The sequence below is a fragment of the Pongo pygmaeus genome, chromosome 1 (genome assembly GCF_028885625.2).
Source record: "Pongo pygmaeus isolate AG05252 chromosome 1, NHGRI_mPonPyg2-v2.0_pri, whole genome shotgun sequence".
Lineage (NCBI taxonomy): Eukaryota > Metazoa > Chordata > Mammalia > Primates > Hominidae > Pongo > Pongo pygmaeus.
The window spans coordinates 219,236,415-219,254,240 of record NC_072373.2 but is presented as its reverse complement, the minus strand read 5'-3'; the positions used below and the strand labels follow the sequence as shown (position 1 = coordinate 219,254,240).

At 53.4% G+C, this 17,826-nt stretch overlaps 1 protein-coding gene across 1 annotated transcript in view; it reads left to right on the top strand.

Moving 5' to 3' along the window:
- The window catches only part of PLOD1 (procollagen-lysine,2-oxoglutarate 5-dioxygenase 1), a 41,795-nt gene extending 25,829 nt beyond the window's left edge, over positions 1 to 15,966 (top strand). Inside the window, exons 10-19 of the mRNA XM_054438812.2 lie at positions 221 to 342; positions 2,846 to 2,950; positions 3,827 to 3,952; positions 4,296 to 4,437; positions 5,133 to 5,246; positions 5,903 to 5,968; positions 7,167 to 7,271; positions 11,128 to 11,274; positions 13,293 to 13,418; positions 15,082 to 15,966. Of these exons, the coding sequence (XP_054294787.1) occupies positions 221 to 342; positions 2,846 to 2,950; positions 3,827 to 3,952; positions 4,296 to 4,437; positions 5,133 to 5,246; positions 5,903 to 5,968; positions 7,167 to 7,271; positions 11,128 to 11,274; positions 13,293 to 13,418; positions 15,082 to 15,237 (1,209 nt within the window). The 3' untranslated portion in view covers positions 15,238 to 15,966. The remainder of the gene's footprint in view (positions 1 to 220; positions 343 to 2,845; positions 2,951 to 3,826; positions 3,953 to 4,295; positions 4,438 to 5,132; positions 5,247 to 5,902; positions 5,969 to 7,166; positions 7,272 to 11,127; positions 11,275 to 13,292; positions 13,419 to 15,081) is intronic.
- Positions 15,967 to 17,826: the final 1,860 nt, after the last annotated feature.

The following is a 17,826-nucleotide window of genomic DNA, read 5'->3' as shown; positions in this document are numbered from 1 at the left end:
AGGCCTGGCCTGGTCAGAGAATGGGCAAAGGTTGGCCAGGGAAGGGTGTTCCTGGCACAGTGCTGGCATGGGCAAAGGTCTGGAGACAGGAAAGCAGATGGCCAGGGGTGCCAGAGATGAAGGGGCACGGCCTGGCAGTGACAGGAGGTGCTGCAGTCCCTGGGTGGAAGCTGTGTCCTCCTCCTCACCCCCCAATCCCCTTCCCCATCCCCAACCCCAGGAGCAGCACCACAAGGCTCAGGTGGAAGAGTTCTTGGCAGAGCATGGCAGCGAGTACCAGTCCGTGAAGCTGGTGGGCCCCGAGGTGCGGATGGCGAATGCAGATGCCAGGAACATGGGCGCGTGAGTTGTGGGCCACAGTACTCTCCACTGACAGTGGCGGGCAGGGGAGCTGTGGCTGTGGTAAGGAGCAGCAGGCTGAGTGACAGGAATTCAGAAGGCTGTGTGTGCTCTAGCAAGTTCCTGCCCCTTTCTGGGCCTTGGAGTTTCCATCTGTCCAATGGGGAAGTAGCCTCTGTCCTGCCAACCCCCGGGGCTCCTGAGCAGGGCTGAGCCATGTTATTTGGGTTCAGGAAGCAAATCAGAGAAAGAGGAAGGACTGGGGGCAGAAGTAGAATAGACAAAGGCTGACAATTAGGGAGCCAACCTCAAATGTTTTGCTTTATTATTTAAAAAAAAAAAAAAAAAAAGGCCGGGAGCAGTGGCTCATGCCTGTAATCCCTGCACTTTGAGAGGCCAAAGCTGAAGGATCGCTTGAGGCCAGGAGTTCGAGAGCAGCCTGGGCAACATAGCAAGACCCTATCTCTTCAGAAATTAAAAAAAAATAGCCAAGTGTGGTGGCTTGAACCTGGGGTCCCAGCTACTGAAGAAGCTGAGGCAGGAGGACCTCTTGAGCCCGGGAAGTCGAGGTTGCAGTGAGCCGTGATTGCACCACTGTGTACCAGCCTGGGAAACAGAGCGAGACCTTGTCTCATAAAGCAAAACAAAAACAAAGAAAGAAGTAATTTGTGTTGATTGTGGAAGAGTCAGACAGTCCAGATCAAAGGCTGGCAAACTTCCTGCTAAGGATTAGATCATAAATCTTTGCAAATTGGCTCTGCTTGCTCTGTTATGACCCTCAACTCTGCCCTAGTAGCACAGAAGCAGCCACAAATAATACATAAGTGAATGAGTGAGGCTGCATTCCAGCAAAATTTCATTTATCAGCACTGAAATTTGACTTTCATGTCATTTTTTTTTTTGAGACTTGGTGTCACTCTTGTCATCCAGGCTGGAGTGCAGTGGCAGGATCGTAGCTTACTATAGCCTCAAACCCCTGGGTTCAAGTGATCCTCCTGCCTCAGCCCCCCAAGAAGCTGGGACTACAGGCGTGTGCCATCACATCCAGTTAATTTTTAAATTTTTATTTATATATTTATTTAGAGACAGAGTCTTAACTCTGTCACTCAGGCTGGAGTGCAGTGGCGCGATCTCGGCTCACTGCAACCTCCCTGTCCCGGGTTCAAGCCATTCTCTTGCCTCAGCCTCCCGAGTAGATGGGATTATAGGTGCATGCTACCACACCTGGCTAATTTTTGTATTTTTAGTAGAGACGGGTTTCACCATGTTGTCCAGGCCTGTCTTGAGCTCCTGACCTCAAGTGATCCGCCTGTCTCGGTCCCCCTAAGTGCTGGGATTACAGGTGTGAGCCACTGCGCCTAGTTAATTTATTTATTTTTATTTTTTGTAGAGACATGGTCTTGCTATGTTGCCCAGGCTGGTCTCAAACTCCTGGCTTGAAGTTATCCTCCCGCCTCAGCCTCCCAGAGTGCTGGGATTACAGGCATGAGCCACTGCACCTGGTGATGACCTTCACATAATTTTTACATCTTCTTCTTTTGGTTTTTTTTTCTTGAAACCGTTTAAAAACATAAAACCAGCCAAGTGCAGTGGCTGATGCCTATAATCCCAGCACTTTGGGAGGCCAAGGATTGCTTGAGCTGGGGAAGTTGAGGCTGCAGTGAGCTATGATTGTGCCACTGCATTCCATCTTGGGCGACACAGTGAGACCCCTATCTCTAAAAAAAGGAAAAAAGGCTGGGCGCAGTGGCTCACGCCTGTAATCCCAGCACTTTGGGAGGCCGAGGCTGGCGGATCACCTGAGGTCAGGAGTTCGAGACCAGCTTGGCCAACATGGTAAAACCCTGTCTCTACTAAAAATACAAAAATTAGCCAGGCATGGTGGTGCATACCTCTAATCCCAGCTACTTGGGAGGCGGAGGTGGGAGAATTGCTTGAACCTGGGAGGTGGAGGTTGCAGTGAGCTGAGATTGCACCATTGCATTCCGACCTGGGCAATAGAGTGAGGCTTGTTCTCAAAAATAAATAAATAAATAAAAACAAAAATAAAAGGAAAAACATAAAACTGTTCTTAGCCCATGAGCTGTACAAAACCAGGCAGGGCCAGAGTTTGACTCACAGACCCTGGTTTGCTGAGTCCCGTACCAGATAAACAAAAGTAACATAAATTTTTAAGGCTTTTGTACAAGTTACCAAATTGCATTTCAGAAGGGCAGCCCCAGCTTACTCCCCACCCTGGGCCATGTAGGCACCTGTGGGCTGTGTTCTTCCCAGTGCCAGGATTTTCAGGGCACTTGATACCAGTTGCCAACCTCTGGGCCTTGGGTGAGAGCCCAGCAGTCCAGGGGTTTGGGACTCAGTCGGGAGGAACCTTTGAGGCTGCTGGTGTGACCTCTCTAAAGCCCCTTGGCTGATATGTGGTGAAGCCAGACTGTGGTCACAGATGTGAGCAGCCACCAGTAGCTCCAGGATCAGGTGCACTGACCCTGTGTCCTCCTCCTTGCAGAGACCTGTGCCGGCAGGACCGCAGCTGCACCTACTACTTCAGCGTGGATGCTGACGTGGCCCTGACCGAGCCCAGCAGCCTGCGGCTGCTGATCCAACAGAACAAGTGAGGCTGCTCCGTCTGCACCCAGCACTGCTCAGGATTGGCCTGGTCCCGGGGTGGGAGCCCTCCTTGCCTTCCTCCTCCTCCTCCTCTCCTCGTTGTCCACCTCCTCTTCCTCCTCTTTTTCCTCCTCCTGTTCCTCTTTCTCCTCGTCTTCCTCCTCCTCCTCTTCCTCCTTTTTCCTCCTCCTCCTCATCTTCCTCGTCCTCTTTCTCCTCCTCCTCTTCCTCCTCCTCCTCGGCCTCACTTATTACCCAGAGCTGTGGATCCCAAGCCTGATACCCCAGGTTCTGATAGAGAAGGTGGATCCCAAGCCTGCTATCCCAGGTTCTGATAGAGAAGGTGGATCCCAAGCCTGCTACCCCAGGTTCTGATAGAGAAGGTGGATCCCAAGCCTGCTACCCCAGGTTCTGATAGAGAAAGTGGATCCCAAGCCTGCTACCCCAGGTTCTGATAGAGAAGGTGGATCCCAAGCCTGATACCCCAGGTTCTGATAGAGAAGGTGGATCCCAAGCCTGATACCCCAGGTTCTGATAGAGAAGGTGGATCCCAAGCCTGATACCCCAGGTTCTGATAGAGAAGGTGGATCCCAAGCCTGATACCCCAGGTTCTGATAGAGAAGGTGGATCCCAAGCCTGATACCCCAGGTTCTGATAGAGAAGGTGTCCTGCCCTGTCTGCTCCTGGCTGCCCCATGGGAGGGAGCAGGTACCAGAAGAGCCAAACCCCCGACACCCCAGCCAAGGCACTGCCTGTCCCAGTGAGGTGCCTGGGGATCCCTGCGTGCAGGTTGAGGGGCACCTACCCCCCCATCCCTGGTTAGTGCTATCTCCCACTCCCAGTGGGCAGCAACCTCCCACTGAGGTGCTCCCTTCCTCAGGAACGTCATTGCCCCGCTGATGACCCGGCATGGGAGGCTGTGGTCGAACTTCTGGGGGGCTCTCAGTGCAGATGGCTACTATGCCCGTTCCGAGGACTACGTGGACATCGTGCAGGGGCGGCGTGTGTGAGTACCTGCAGGGTGGGGGTGGGTGGGGGACACCTTCATCTGGCTTCTGCCTGGGCTTGTGGGGCTCCCTCCCTAGTATTCCTGTTCTTGTTACCCTCAAATTCCTGTTGAACCTGAAGCAAGGAAGACTTCAGTTAGACACACAGAAGGACTTCCTGACAAATAGGCCCATGTGTCAAGGGCGGGGGAATCAAATCAGCACAATTGTGCCCTCCCAGCCTGTGACTTCCCCTTCTCACAGCCCAGACTCCAGGCTGACTCCCCACCACCACCCTGTGACCCCCTCCATCTTCCCCACCACCAGCCTCTGACCCCAACCCTCTTTCTGTCTCTCTCACAGTGGTGTCTGGAATGTGCCCTATATTTCAAACATCTACTTGATCAAGGGCAGTGCCCTGCGGGGTGAGCTGCAGTCCCCAGATCTCTTCCACCACAGCAAGCTGGACCCCGACATGGCCTTCTGTGCCAACGTCCGGCAGCAGGTCAGCCGGGAGCGGGTGGCACAGGACACCCTCTGGATGGGGCAGGCGGGAAGGTGGGCCTCCAGCTCTGACCCTCATGGCGGGCCGCCTTGTCACCATAGGCCTGGGAGCTCCAGAGATTCCAGCAGTGCATCTCGGAAGCCACCAGGGCCTGCTGGAGGAATGGGGGCCGTCGGGCACAAGAGCTGGTCCTCAGGGGTCTGCAGGGACCATTTTAGCTGACCTGGTTTTTATACCATCTATTTTATTTACATTTTTGGCATAGCCCAAAGAAAACGAAACTTTCCACCTAAAGGTACTCCAAGTGATGTGCCCGAGAGACACCTCACCCTGTCTCTGCGCCCTGCCCCATATATTTTTGTGACTTTTTTTTTTTTTAAACATGTAGCAAGATGAAGTTTTCCCCTGTGACCAACATTTCAGGACCGGAACACGCTCCTTTTCTTTTACGCATTTTTTCTTTCATTCTGCATTCAGTCCTCTGGGAAGACTTCCCTGATCACATTCTCAGTGTCAGGCCTGGGCTGGGCCCTGGGGACACAGGGGTGACTGCACTTGGTCTCTGATCTTGGGAACTTCAGTTCGGTGGGTGGAGGAGGTTGCACTGTTGCCTGTCTGGGAGTGTGCAGGGGAGGGGTGAAGGCAGGTGGGGAGGGGTGGGGGAGCGCCTCTTCCACCGGGCCTGTCCTCCCCAGGATGTGTTCATGTTCCTGACCAACCGGCACACCCTTGGCCACCTGCTCTCCCTGGACAGCTACCGCACCACCCACCTGCACAACGACCTCTGGGAGGTGTTCAGCAACCCCGAGGTGAGGCCAGGGTGGGCACATAGGGGCTGGGAGCAGAAGGGGCCCAGTGATCCTGCAGTCTGAGGGACTTCCCTCTCAGAGCCTTACAACAGCCAGGACCCCTGTGGGCCACCTGCCACCCTCCCTTCACCCCAGGAGGCTATAGGGCAGGATTTGGGTAGGGAGAGAAGGGTGTCCAGAGAGGCAACACCATCTATTGGAGGAGGGACCAGGACTCAGAGGCCTGGGTTTGTGGTCTCGGTCTGCCATCATCTGGGACTTAGTTGAGCCTTTCAGCTTTGGGGACCTTGGTTATCTTAGCTCCAAAATGGGTATACTGTCCCAGCCTGTCTTACCCATGAGGGTGTTGTGATGATCAGAAGAGGAGACAGTTGTGACTGTTTCTAGATGTTTGGGAGCTCGCAGCTGATGGGTGTAAGCACATGCCTGCACACAGACATGTACACACAAGCACACACGTACATACATGTGCAAACACCACCTCCTATGGGCACACCTGTGCACCCAGACAGCACACACGCACCCAGTGGGCGCAGGTGAACACCTGCCTCCGTCAGGCATGTACACCTTCACTCCCACTTTGAGGGATCTGCTCAGAGCATCCCATGCGGTTGACCCAATGGTGAGGACCCTAGCCTGCTTCCCACTCCCCACAGGACTGGAAGGAGAAGTACATCCACCAGAACTACACCAAGGCCCTGGCAGGGAAGCTGGTGGAGACGGTAAGGGCCATGGATACCCTCTTGGACCAGCCTTGCCTGCTGCAGGGGGCAGGGCACAAAAGGGAAACTGCTTGCTCTGGGGAGTGGGGGATAGCAGGATGGGAGTGGGGGGTGGCGGGATGGGAGTGGGGTCGGGGGGATGGGAGGTGGGGGGGCGGCGGGATGGGAGTCGGGGGGCGGCGGGATGGGAGTCGGGGGGCGGCGGGATGGGAGTCGGGGGGCGGCGGGATGGGAGTCGGGCGGCGGGATGGGAGTCGGGGGGCGGCGGGATGGGAGTCGGGGGGCGGGATGGGAGTTGGGGGGCGGGGGGATGGGAGTCGGGGGGCGGGGGGATGGGAGTCGGGGGGCGGGGGGATGGGAGTGGGGGGCGGCGGGATGGGAGTAGGGGGCGGCAGGATGGCCCCTCCACCTGTTGGCACTTTCCTGCTGGAGGCTGTGGGGTTCTGCAGGGCCTCTCTCCCTGGCCCAGGCAGGAAGGAGGAAAACATCCTGGATGTGATGGCCGCTGTGGCCCACCATGCCTGGACCAGTGCCGGGAGTGGCTGCTTCTCTCCACTCACTAATGTCTGCTTCCCCTGAGCCTGGGGCCTCTGCCCTCTCCCTCCCTCCATGCCCATGTATCTCTCTGACCTTGGTGCTGGTAGCTCTGTGACCTCGGCTGGGAAAGTCTGTCTCTGGGCTCTGCCTCCTTTTCCCTTTAGGGACCCACTCAGTCTCTCCAGGATCGACAAGGCCCTGCTCCCCGGGGACACTGGGAGGGCTCCCTGCTCCCCGGGGACACTGGGAGGGCTCCCTGCTCCCCGGGGACCCTGGGAGGGCTCCCTGCTCCCCGGGGACCCTGGGAGGGCTGCCTGCTCCCCGGGGACCCTGGGAGGGCTGCCTGCTCCCCGGGGACCCTGGGAGGGCTCCCTGCTCCCCGGGGACCCTGGGAGGGCTCCCTGCTCCCCGGGGACCCTGGGAGGGCTCCCTGCTCCCCGGGGACCCTGGGAGGGCTCCCTGCTCCCCGGGGACCCTGGGAGGGCTCCCTGCTCCCCGGGGACCCTGGGAGGGCTCCCTGCTCCCCGGGGACCCTGGGAGGGCTCCCTGCTCCCCGGGGACCCTGGGAGGGCTCCCTGGCTTGGGTGTGTGGCCCTGAAGAGGGAGGAGGATTCCGTGGTGCCACTGTGGACCCCCTTGACTGAGTCCCTGCCCTCCCCAGCCCTGCCCGGATGTCTATTGGTTCCCCATCTTCACGGAGGTGGCCTGTGATGAGCTGGTGGAGGAGATGGAGCACTTTGGCCAGTGGTCTCTGGGTGACAACAAGGTGGGACCCTGATGCATGGGCTGGGGCCGCAGGGAGGCTGCCTCTCCATCAGTGCCGCTCACTGTCTGGGGTCTTCTGGCAAGCTGGCCTGGCCACCCTCTCTGGGACTCTTGACATAGGGGTGCTGGCATGGGTGTCTGCAGGAAGTTAGGAATAGGGGGATTGAGAAACCTGAGATGGAGTTTGGTCCCCGAGCTGCTATTGCCACCGTGTGGTTTTGAGTTGCCTTGACTGTAAGCTACTAGGTTTTCAGTTCCTGGTTTGCTATTGGAATAGCTTAGCTTGGTTCCCTAGACTTCCCCCAGGAGGAACTGGGGAGGAAAGGGCCAAGGCAGGATGAGGGGCCTTTTAGGAAGGGCTGTCGGGTCCAAGTTCATCAGACAGCAGGAGCAGGTGGCCTGCTGAGGGTGCGAGGCCCTGTGTTCTCTCCGTGACAATCCCAACACCTGTTCCTGTCCTGGAAAGTTCAGGTACCGTCTTTTTTTCTTTTCTTTTATATATATACATATATATATGTATATATATGTGTATATATACGTATATATGTATATATACGTATATATGTATATATATGTATATATGTATATATGTATGTATATATGTATATATGTATGTATATATGTATATATGTGTATATATGTATATATGTATATATATGTATATATATGTATGGTGCAATATTGGCTCACTGCAAGCTCTGCCTCCCCAGGTTCACGCCATTCTCCTGTCGCAACCTCCTGAGTAGCTGGGACTACAGGCGCCCGCCACCATGCCCGGCTAATTTTTTGTATATATATTTTAAATAATAGAGACAGGGTCTGGCTGTGTTGCCCAGGCTGGTTGTGAACCAGTCACAATTTCATTTTATTTGTTTTAATTAATTAATTAATTTATTTATTTAGAGACCGAGTCTCACTCTGTTGCCCAGGCTGGAGTGCAGTGGCGCAATCTTGGCTCATTGCAACCTCTGCCTCCCAGGTTCAAGAGATTCTCATGCCTCAGCTTGCTGAATAGCTGGGATTATAGACATGTGTCACCATGCCCAGCTAATTTCGCATTATTTATTTATTTATTTATTTAATTTTGTGTGTGTATGTGTAAATTTTTTTTTTTTTTGAGGCAGTGTCTCGTTTTGTCACCTAGGCTGCAGTGCAGTGGCGTGATCTCAGCTCACTGCAACCTTCCTTTCCCAAGTTCAAGCAGTTTTCTTGCCTCAGCCTCCCCAGTAGCTGGGACTACAGGCGTGTGCCACCATCCCTGGCTAATTTTTGTATTTTTAGTAGAGACTGGGTTTCACCATGTTGGCCAGGCTGGTCTCGAACTCCTGGCCTCAGGTAAGCTGCCCCCCTCAGCCTCCCAAAGTGCTGGGATTACAGGCGTGAGCCACCACGTCTGGCCTAAGGCACCTTTTTATTTTATTATTTTTTTTATTTTAATGATCCCAGAACATTTATTTCCATAGGATTTTGATAAAAAGAGCACAATCTTGAATAAAAATACACCACTGTACTTAAAGGCAACATTACCTAGTAAGCAAACTCTGCCCTCACCCCTTTCACAGAAGAGAAACTTCAGAAAGGAATTTTTCGTCTCCTGACAGTTTTACAACATTCATATCTCCTATGTACTTCAAGCCCCAACCTACCTCTGATTTTCTTTTTTCTTTTTTTTTTTGAATGGAGTCTCACTCTGTTGCCCAGGCTGGAGTGCAGTGGCGCCATCTCGGCTCACTGCAACCTCCGCCTCCCAGGTTCAAGCAGTTCTCTTGCCTCAGCCTCCCGAGTAGCTGGGATTACAGGCACCTGCCAACATGCCCGGCTAATTTTTGTATTTTTAGTAGAGATGGGTTTCACCATGTTGGTCAGGCTGGTCTCGAACTCCTGACCTCATGTTGTGATCCACCCGCCTCAGCCTCCCAAAGTGGTGGGATTACAGGCATGAGCTACCGCACTGGGCTCCCCACCTCTCATTTTCTACGTTTTTTTTTTTTTTTTTTTGATGAAATGGAGCCTCGCTCTGTTGCCCGGGCTGGAGTGCAGTGGTGCGATCTTGGCTCACTGCAACCTCTGCCTCCTGAGTTCAAGTGATTTTCCTGCCTCAGCTTCCCAAGTAGCTGGGATTACAGGTGCTGGCCACCATGCCTATTTTTTTTTTTTTTTTTTTTTTTGAGACAGAGTTTTGCTCGTCACCCAGGTGGAGTGCAATGGCACAATCTCAGCTCACTGCAACCTCTGCCTCCTGGGTTCAAGTGATTCTCCTGCCTCAGCCTCCTGAGTAGCTTGGATTACAGGTACCCACCACTATGCCTGGCTAATTTTTGTATTTTTAGTAGAGACAGGGGTTTCACCATGTTCGTGAGGCTGGTCTGAAACTCCTGACCTCCGGTGATCCACCCACCTCGGCCTCCCAAAGTGCTGGGATTACAGACGTGAGCCACCGTGCCTGGCCTCATTTTCTAAGTTGTTTAACAGAAATGTGTGTTCCCAAGTTTAAGGCACCATTTTTAAAGGCACATGAGACCCTGGACCTGTGTGCCAACCTCTGACCTGGCAACTGGACTAACCTGAAGTTCTGGTTATCTTCCTAATCCACATGCTTTGGTTGCTGAGCTGATCTCCAGAAGCCAGGAACTGGACTAGCCCGTGCATTCTGGGGGCTGGCTGATGCTTGTGCTCCAGTGACAGGGCCAGACCTCGGACCCCAGCTGACTCTGGCCCTGAAACAAGTTTTCAGTGCTCTGTAACAAATGACCGTGGCTCAAAATAACACCCATGTGTTATCTCCTGGTTTCTGTGGATCAGGAATCTGGGCCCAGTTTAGCTGGGTCATTGAGGTGTCAGCTGGGGTTTGGGTCTCATCTGAGGCCCAGGGTTCCATTCCAAACTCACTTGGTTGTTGCAGAATTCATTCCCCTGCAGCTGTAGAACTTAACTTGCTTCTTCAAGGCCAGCAAGAGACAGAGTCTCTCTTCAAGATCCTCCTTTAGCCAGGCGCAGTGGTTCACGCCTATAATCCCAACACTTTGGGAGGCTGAGGCAGGAGGATCGCTTGAGCCCAGGGGTTCAAGACCAGCCTGGGCAACATAGTGAGACCTCATCTCTACAAAGAATAAAATTAGTGACTGGGCGCATGGCTCACGCCTGTAATCCCAGCACTTTGGGAGGCCGAGGTGGGCGAATCACCTGAGGTCAGGAGTTCGAGACCAGCCTGGCCAACATGATGAAACCCCATCTCTACTAAAAATACAAAAAAAAAAAAAAAATTAGCTGGGCGTGGTGGCGCACGCCTGTAATCCCAGGTACTTGGGAGGCTGAGGCAGGAGAATCACTTGAACTTAGGCGGTGGAGGTTGCAGTGAGCTGAAATGACGCCATTGCACTCCAGCCTGGGCAACAGAGTGAGACTCTGTCACACACACAAAAAAATAAAAATAATAAAAATAAAATTAGTTGGGCGTGATGGTGCGTGCCTCTGGTCCCAGCTACATGGGAGGGTGAGGTGGGAGGATCACTTGGGCCTGGAAGGTTGAGGCTGCAGTGAGCTGAAGTTGTGCCACTGCACTCTGACCTGTGTGACAGAGGCATACCCTGTCTCAAAAAATAAGGTCTTCCTGCAGATGACTCACCTAGTAGGTCAGGTCCCCCCAGGATAATCTCCCTTTTGATTAACCCAAAGTCAACTGATTAGGGGCCTTAATTGTATCTGGAAAGCCCGTTCAGTTTTGTCATATAATGTAACGTGGTCCGGTCACATTCCCGGGTGTAGGAGAGGGGAGTAGACAGAGCCTGGGCACCAGGTGTGGGTGCCTGGGGGCCATCCTAGAATTCTGCCTAAACACTCGCCTTGGTCACCTCCAGGACAACCGCATCCAGGGTGGCTATGAGAACGTGCCGACTATTGACATCCACATGAATCAGATCGGCTTTGAGCGGGAGTGGCACAAATTCCTGCTGGAGTACATTGCGCCCATGACAGAGAAGCTCTACCCCGGCTACTACACCAGGGTGAGCAAGCCTGGGGCATAGCCAGGATTCCTGGGACTGGTGGGGGTAGGGTGGGTGGTGGAGAAGCTGGGAGGGGCAAGGGTGGGGCATGAGGTGGAGGTACTAAGGGGTGGGGATGGGATTGGGAAGAGCAGGGGTTGGGTGGGAAGTGGTGGAGAAGCTGGGAGGGGTGGGGAGGAGTAGGGGGCCTGGGAGGGGAAGGGGTGAGTGGGGGTGGAAAGCCTGGAGGGGCAGGGGGGGCAGGGGTGAGGGAGTGGAGAGACTGGAAGGGGCAGGAGTTGGTGGGGAGGTGGAGGCCAGTGTGGGGCAGGAGTGGGAGGGTAGGGTGGAGTGGGGTGGGGGGAGTAGGGTGGAGTGGCGGGCTTGGGTGGAAGGGCCGGGGTGGGTGGGGACTGGAGAGTCTGGCAAGGGGAAGGGCTGGGGAAGGGGTTGGGTTGGAGTAGGGGTGGAGGAGCATCCCAGCTTATGGAAGAGGCCTGGATATTTGGTCCCCAGGCAGGAGTGAGGTCTCATCGCATACACCTCCTCCATCTAGTAGTGTGTGGGAAGACAGGGTGCTGGAGTGGGCATCTAGGGCCGGCCAGTTGGCCTCTAGCCTGAGCCGGAGTCTCACTCAGCCTCATGAGTAGCTGGGATTACAGGTATGCGCCACCACACCTGGCTAATTTTTGTATTTTTTGTAGAGACAGTGTTTCACCATGTTGCCCAGGCTGGTCTTGAACTCCTGACCTCGAGTAATCTGCCCACCTCTGCCTCCAAAAGTGCTGGGATTACAGGCATGAGCCACTGTGCCCGGCCGACCTCAGCCGTTTTGAATCTTTCTTCCTTGTCATTAACCCTGCCTCAGTGGCTCCTATACCAGCCCACCAAAAAAGCACCCCTGCCCGCCTTAGCCGGCCAGTATGCCCACTCCCTCCCTAGCCACAAGCCTGTGCCCCACACCTGGGCCCTGCTTCGTCCAAAGCAGCCTTCTTCGTCTGAAGCAGCCTTCTTCCAATAGTGAGGAAAACCCTGAACTCCTGTTACTGACAGCTGTCATTCATCCCTTGAATGCTTACTGTGGTTCCCCGGAAACAATTACCTGGCTGGCCTCGGTTAATTCTCACAATTCTTTCCAGTGCTGTCACTCATGTGTCTGTCCACTGCTACCTTGGCTTTCTCCAGTCCTCACTCAGTTCCTTCTTTGGTCCCTGGTTTCTCCAGATACCTGCCCATGGCGTGCCTGGGTCCTGCCTCAGGGAATCCAGCCTGGATAGTTGCCAGAAAGGGTTGTGAGGATTGGATGCCCCTCTTTGTCCCTTCCTTCCTTCCTTCCTTCCTTGCTTCCTTCCCTCCCTCCCTCCCTCCCTCCCTCCCTCCCTCCTTCCTTCCTTCCTTCCTTCCTTCCTCTCTCTCTCTCTCTCTTCTCTTTCTCTCTTTCTTTTTCTTTCTTTCTTTTCTTTCGCATTTGTCACCCAGGCTGGAGTGCAGTGGCGCAATCTTGGCTCACTACAATCTCCGCCTCCCAGATTCAAGCGATTCTCCTGCCTCAGCCTCCCAAGTAGCTGCAATTACAGACGCCCACCACCATGTCTGGCTAATTTTTTGTATTTTTAGTAGAGATGGGGTTTCACCATGTTGGCCAGGCTGGTCTCAAACTCCTGACCTCAGGTGATCTGCGCACCTTGGCCTCCCAAAGTGCTGGAATTACAGGTGTGAGTACCATGTCCGGCCTCCTTCCCTTTCATTTCTTCTCTTCCCTTTTCCTCCCTTCCTCCCTCCCTCCCTTCCTTTCTTCCTTCCTTTCCCTCCGTTCTCTTCCTTCCCTCCCTCTCTCCCCTCTGTCCATACATTTTTGTTGAGAACCTTTTCTGTGCCAGGTAGTTGCAGGCACTGGAGCATACAGCCCCATGTAGACCTGGCCCCTGTAAGCTGACCTGCAGCAGGCCAGACCAGGCCCCATGTGTGCACCCTCCTCTCCTGGCCTTTGTGTCCTCCTTAACTAACATGGGCTCTCTTGTCCCCCTGCCTTGGTACAGGCCCAGTTTGACCTGGCCTTTGTTGTCCGCTACAAGCCTGATGAGCAGCCCTCACTGATGCCACACCACGATGCCTCCACCTTCACCATCAACATCGCCCTGAACCGAGTCGGAGTGGATTACGAGGTGAGCAGGAGCCAGCCGGGGTCAAGGGGCCGGCAATGGGGATGAGGAGGGCTGGCTGGGGAGAGCCTTCAGGGTGGTTGAGGCAGAGGGGCCCCAGGTAACCAGTGCCAGAGAACCAGAAAAAAAAGGATGTGGGTCTGTGGGAGGGCTTCCTGGAAGGGTTCACAGTCTAGCAGGAGGAGGGACCAGGCTCTTAAGCTACTGTTTTAAGAGATTTTTGGGCTCGGCATGGTGGCCGATGCCTGCAATCCCAGCAGTTTGGGAGGCCAAGGCAGGCAGATCGCTTGGGGCCAGGAGTTTGAGACCAGCCTGGCCAACATGGCAAAACCCCATTTCTACTAAAAATACAAAAATTAGCTGGGCGTGGTAGCACATGCCTGTAATCCTAGCTACCCGGAAGGCTGAGGCATGAGAATCTCTTGAACCCAAGAGGTGGAGGTTGCAGTGAGCCGAGATTGTGCCACTGCACTCCAGCCTGGGCAACAGAGCGAGACTCTGTCTCCAAAAAAACAAAAAGAGGTTTTTTGAACTTAGCCCTGGGCTGGGTGCTGTGAAGAACACTCATAAAAACAGCTATAATCTTTTTTTTTTTTTTTTTTTTAATCGAGACAGGGTCTTGCTCTGTCACCCAGGCTGGAGTGTAGTGGCATGATCACAGTTCACTGCAGCCTCAACCTCCTGGGCCCAAGCAATCCTCCCACCTCAGCCTCCCAAGTAGTTGGAACCACAGACGTGTGCCACCATGCCCAGCTAATTTTTTTTCTTATTTGTAGAGATGGGGTTTCACTGTGTTGCCCAGGCTGGAGCTATAATTTTTTTGAGAGCTTAAAACAAACATATCAGGCATCCCTAATCCAAGGATTCTCAACCAGGAGCAACTGTGGCCTGCAAGGGACATTGGCAGTACCTGGAGACATATTTGGTTTTTACAACTATGAGGGGCTACTAGCATCTAGTGGGTAGAAGTCAGAGATGCCCGGGACAGCCTTCCACAGCAAAGTGTCTATAGTGATGAGGTTGGGAAGCTTGATCCTCAGCTCTCAATTGTAACATCTCATTTAATTCTCACTACCCTGTTCTGTTTAACCCTCATTTTACAGAAGGGGAAACTGAAGCTCAGCTTGGTCACAGTTAGTAAAGAGTGGAGGTGATGTCTGCCCAGGGCTGCCTGACTCCAAGGCCAGAGCTCTTGATCACTTACTCTTTGTTTGTTTTTGTTTTTGTTTTTGTTTTGAGACAGAGTCTTACTCTGTTGCCCAGGCTGGAGTGCAGTGGCGCAATCTCGGCTCACTGCCTCCTGGGTTCAAGTGATTCTGCCTCAGCCTCCCGAATAGCTGGGATTACAGGCGCGCACTGCTACGCCCAGCTGGTTTTTGTATTTTTAGTAGAGATGGGGTCACACCATGTTAGCCAGGCTGGTCTTGAACTCCTGACCTCAGGCGATCCACCCACCTCGGCCTCCCAAAATGCTGGAATTACAGGCATGAGCCACCATGCCCGGCCACTACTCTTTATTTAGTGTCTTCCTTAGCAGCGCTTGTGGCTGTCACTCCAGAAGGCATCCCCAGGCAGACAGTGCTGAGGGCCACTTGGCCTTGACATACGGGAGAACAGATGGGCAGGGGGCGGTGGGGAAAGGGCACTGATGCTTTCTGTCTCCCAGGGCGGGGGCTGTCGGTTCCTGCGCTACAACTGTTCCATCCGAGCCCCGAGGAAGGGCTGGACCCTCATGCACCCTGGACGACTCACGCATTACCACGAGGGGCTCCCCACCACCAGGGGCACCCGCTACATCGCAGTCTCCTTCGTCGATCCCTAATTGGCCAGGCCTGACCCTCTTGGACCTTTCTTCTTTGCCGACAACCACTGCCCAGCAGCCTCTGGTACCTCGGGGTCCCAGGGAACCCAGTCCAGCCTCCTGGCTCTTGACTTCCCATTGCTCTTGGAGCCACCAATCAGAGAGATTCAGAGAGATTCCTATAGGCCAGAGGCAGAACACACCTCCGTGGCTGGAGCTCTCCGTGGTGCTCTGGACCCAGCCCCTGGAGACACCGTTCACTTTTACTGCTTTGTAGTGACTCGTCCTCTCCAACCTGTCTTCCTGAAAAACCAAGGCCCCCTTCCCCCACCTCTTCCATGGGGTGAGACTTGAGCAGAACAGGGGCTTCCCCAAGTTGCCCGGAAAGACTGTCTGGGTGAGAAGCCATGGCCAGAGCTTCTCCCAGGCACAGCTGTTGCACCAGGGACTTCTGCTTCTAGTTTTGGAGTAAAGACACCTGGATCAGACTCCAAGGGCTGCCCTGAGTCTGGGACTTCTGCCTCCATGGCTGGTCATGAGAGCAAACCGTAGTCCCCTGGAGAGAGCGACTCCAGAGAACCTCTTGGGAGACAGAAAAGGCATCTGTGCACAGCTCGATCTTCTACTTGCCTGTGGGGAGGGGAGTGACAGGTCCACACACCGCACTGGGTCACCCTGTCCTGGATGCCTCTGAAGAGAGGGACAGACCGTCAGAAACTGGAAAGTTTCTATTAAAGGTCATTTAAACCACTGAAGGGAAGATGCTCAGGGCGAGTGGATGTGCGTGTGTCTTGGTGTGACTGTCTGCAGGGAGAGGTTTTGAGAGCCCTCTTTTTTTTTTTTTTTTTTGAGACGGAGTTTCGCTCTGTCTTCCAGGCTGGAGTGCAATGACACACATGATCCCGGCTTTCTGCAACCCCCGCCTCCTGGGTTCAAGTAATTCTCCTGCCTCAGCCTCTCTAGTAGCTGGGGTTACAGGCACCCATCACCATGCCTGGCTAATTTTTGTTTTTTTAGTAGAGACAGGGTTTCACCAGGTTGGTCTGGCTGGTCTTGAACTCCTGACCTCAGGTGATCCACCTGCCTCGGCCTCCCAAAGTGCTGGGATTACAGGCATGAGCCACCATGCCCAGCCAAGAGCCCTCTTTTTAGAGCCTTTAAGAAAGGTCATGCTAGCTTCTCGGCCTCCCGAGTGGCTGGGATTATAGGTATCCATGCCAGACACGTTTTTGTATTTTTCGTAGAAACAGGGTTTCATTTCACTGTGTTAGCCAGGCTGGTCTCAAACTCCTGACCTCAGGTGATCCATCCGCCTCGGCCTCCCAAAGTACTGGGATTACAGATGTGAGCCACCATACCAGGCCTAAAAGTCTTTTAAAAAAGATTTTTGAGGCCAGGCACAGTGGCTCACGCCTGTAATCCCAGCTACTCGGGAGGCTGAGGCAGGAGAATCGCTTGAACCCAAGTGGCGGAGGTTGCAATGAGCCGAGATTGGGCCACTGCACTCCAGTCTGGGCGACAGAGCAACACTTCGTCTCAATTAAAAAAAAAATATATATATATATTTTTGAATCTTTTCATTTTCAAAATTGACTCATCATAAATTCAAACAACACAAATCTTAATCTTTCATCCTTTCCCCCCAGCTGCTCAGTTCCTCTCTCTGAAAGCCACCATGTCTAATCTGTTTTTTGAATGTTCTTGAGCTGGTTTGTGCCGACACAAGCCTGTGTGTGTGTTTGTGTATGTTAGGGTTATTTTTGTTTTTGTTTTTGAGATGGAGTCTCACTCTATCGCCCAGCCTGGAGTGCAATGGCGTGATCTCGGCTCACTGCAACCTCTGCCTCCTGAGTTCAAGCAATTCTCCTGCCTCAGCCTCATGACTAGCTGGGATTACCGGCACCCACCACCACACCCAGTTAGTTTTTGTATTTTTAGTAGAGATGGGGTTTCATCATGTTGGCCAGGGTGTTCTCGAACTCCTGACCTCAGAAAAAGGAAATGGAAATGGAATTTATAGTTCCTGCCCTCAGAGAATGGAAGTGGAATTTAGAGTTCCTCCCCTTAGGGAGTCCAGAGATTGTGGAGGAGGAAACAATCCGACCCAGTGCAAGGCAGCTAGCAACTGAGGCCCCAAGGCACGCCACGTCCCAGACAGGGCCCTGTCTACACCCTGAGGCCGAGTCTACACCCCACAGTCCACAGACCGGCAGGGGACTAGGCTACTCAGAGGGCAGTGTGGGCAGGACAGCTCCCTTTGGCCATCCTCACAGGAGACTGATAAACCAGTCAGTTCGATATCAGAGTACTGATTTGCCTCGAGGTTATTTGTGGCAATAAATTGAGGTGGTTCTACCATGGTTATAGAGCAGCACCATCCCATAGAATTACAATTTAAGCCACAAATGCAAGCTACTTATGTAATTTTAAATTTTCTAGTAGCCACATTTTTAAAAGTAAAAAGAAACAGGTGCAATTAATCTTAGTAATGTATTTAACCAAAATGATCCAAAATATTATCACTTCAACATGTAATCAGCATATAAATATTAATGGGCTAATAGCTCTGCACTGTGGCGGGTACCTGTAACCCAGCATTTTGGGAAGCGG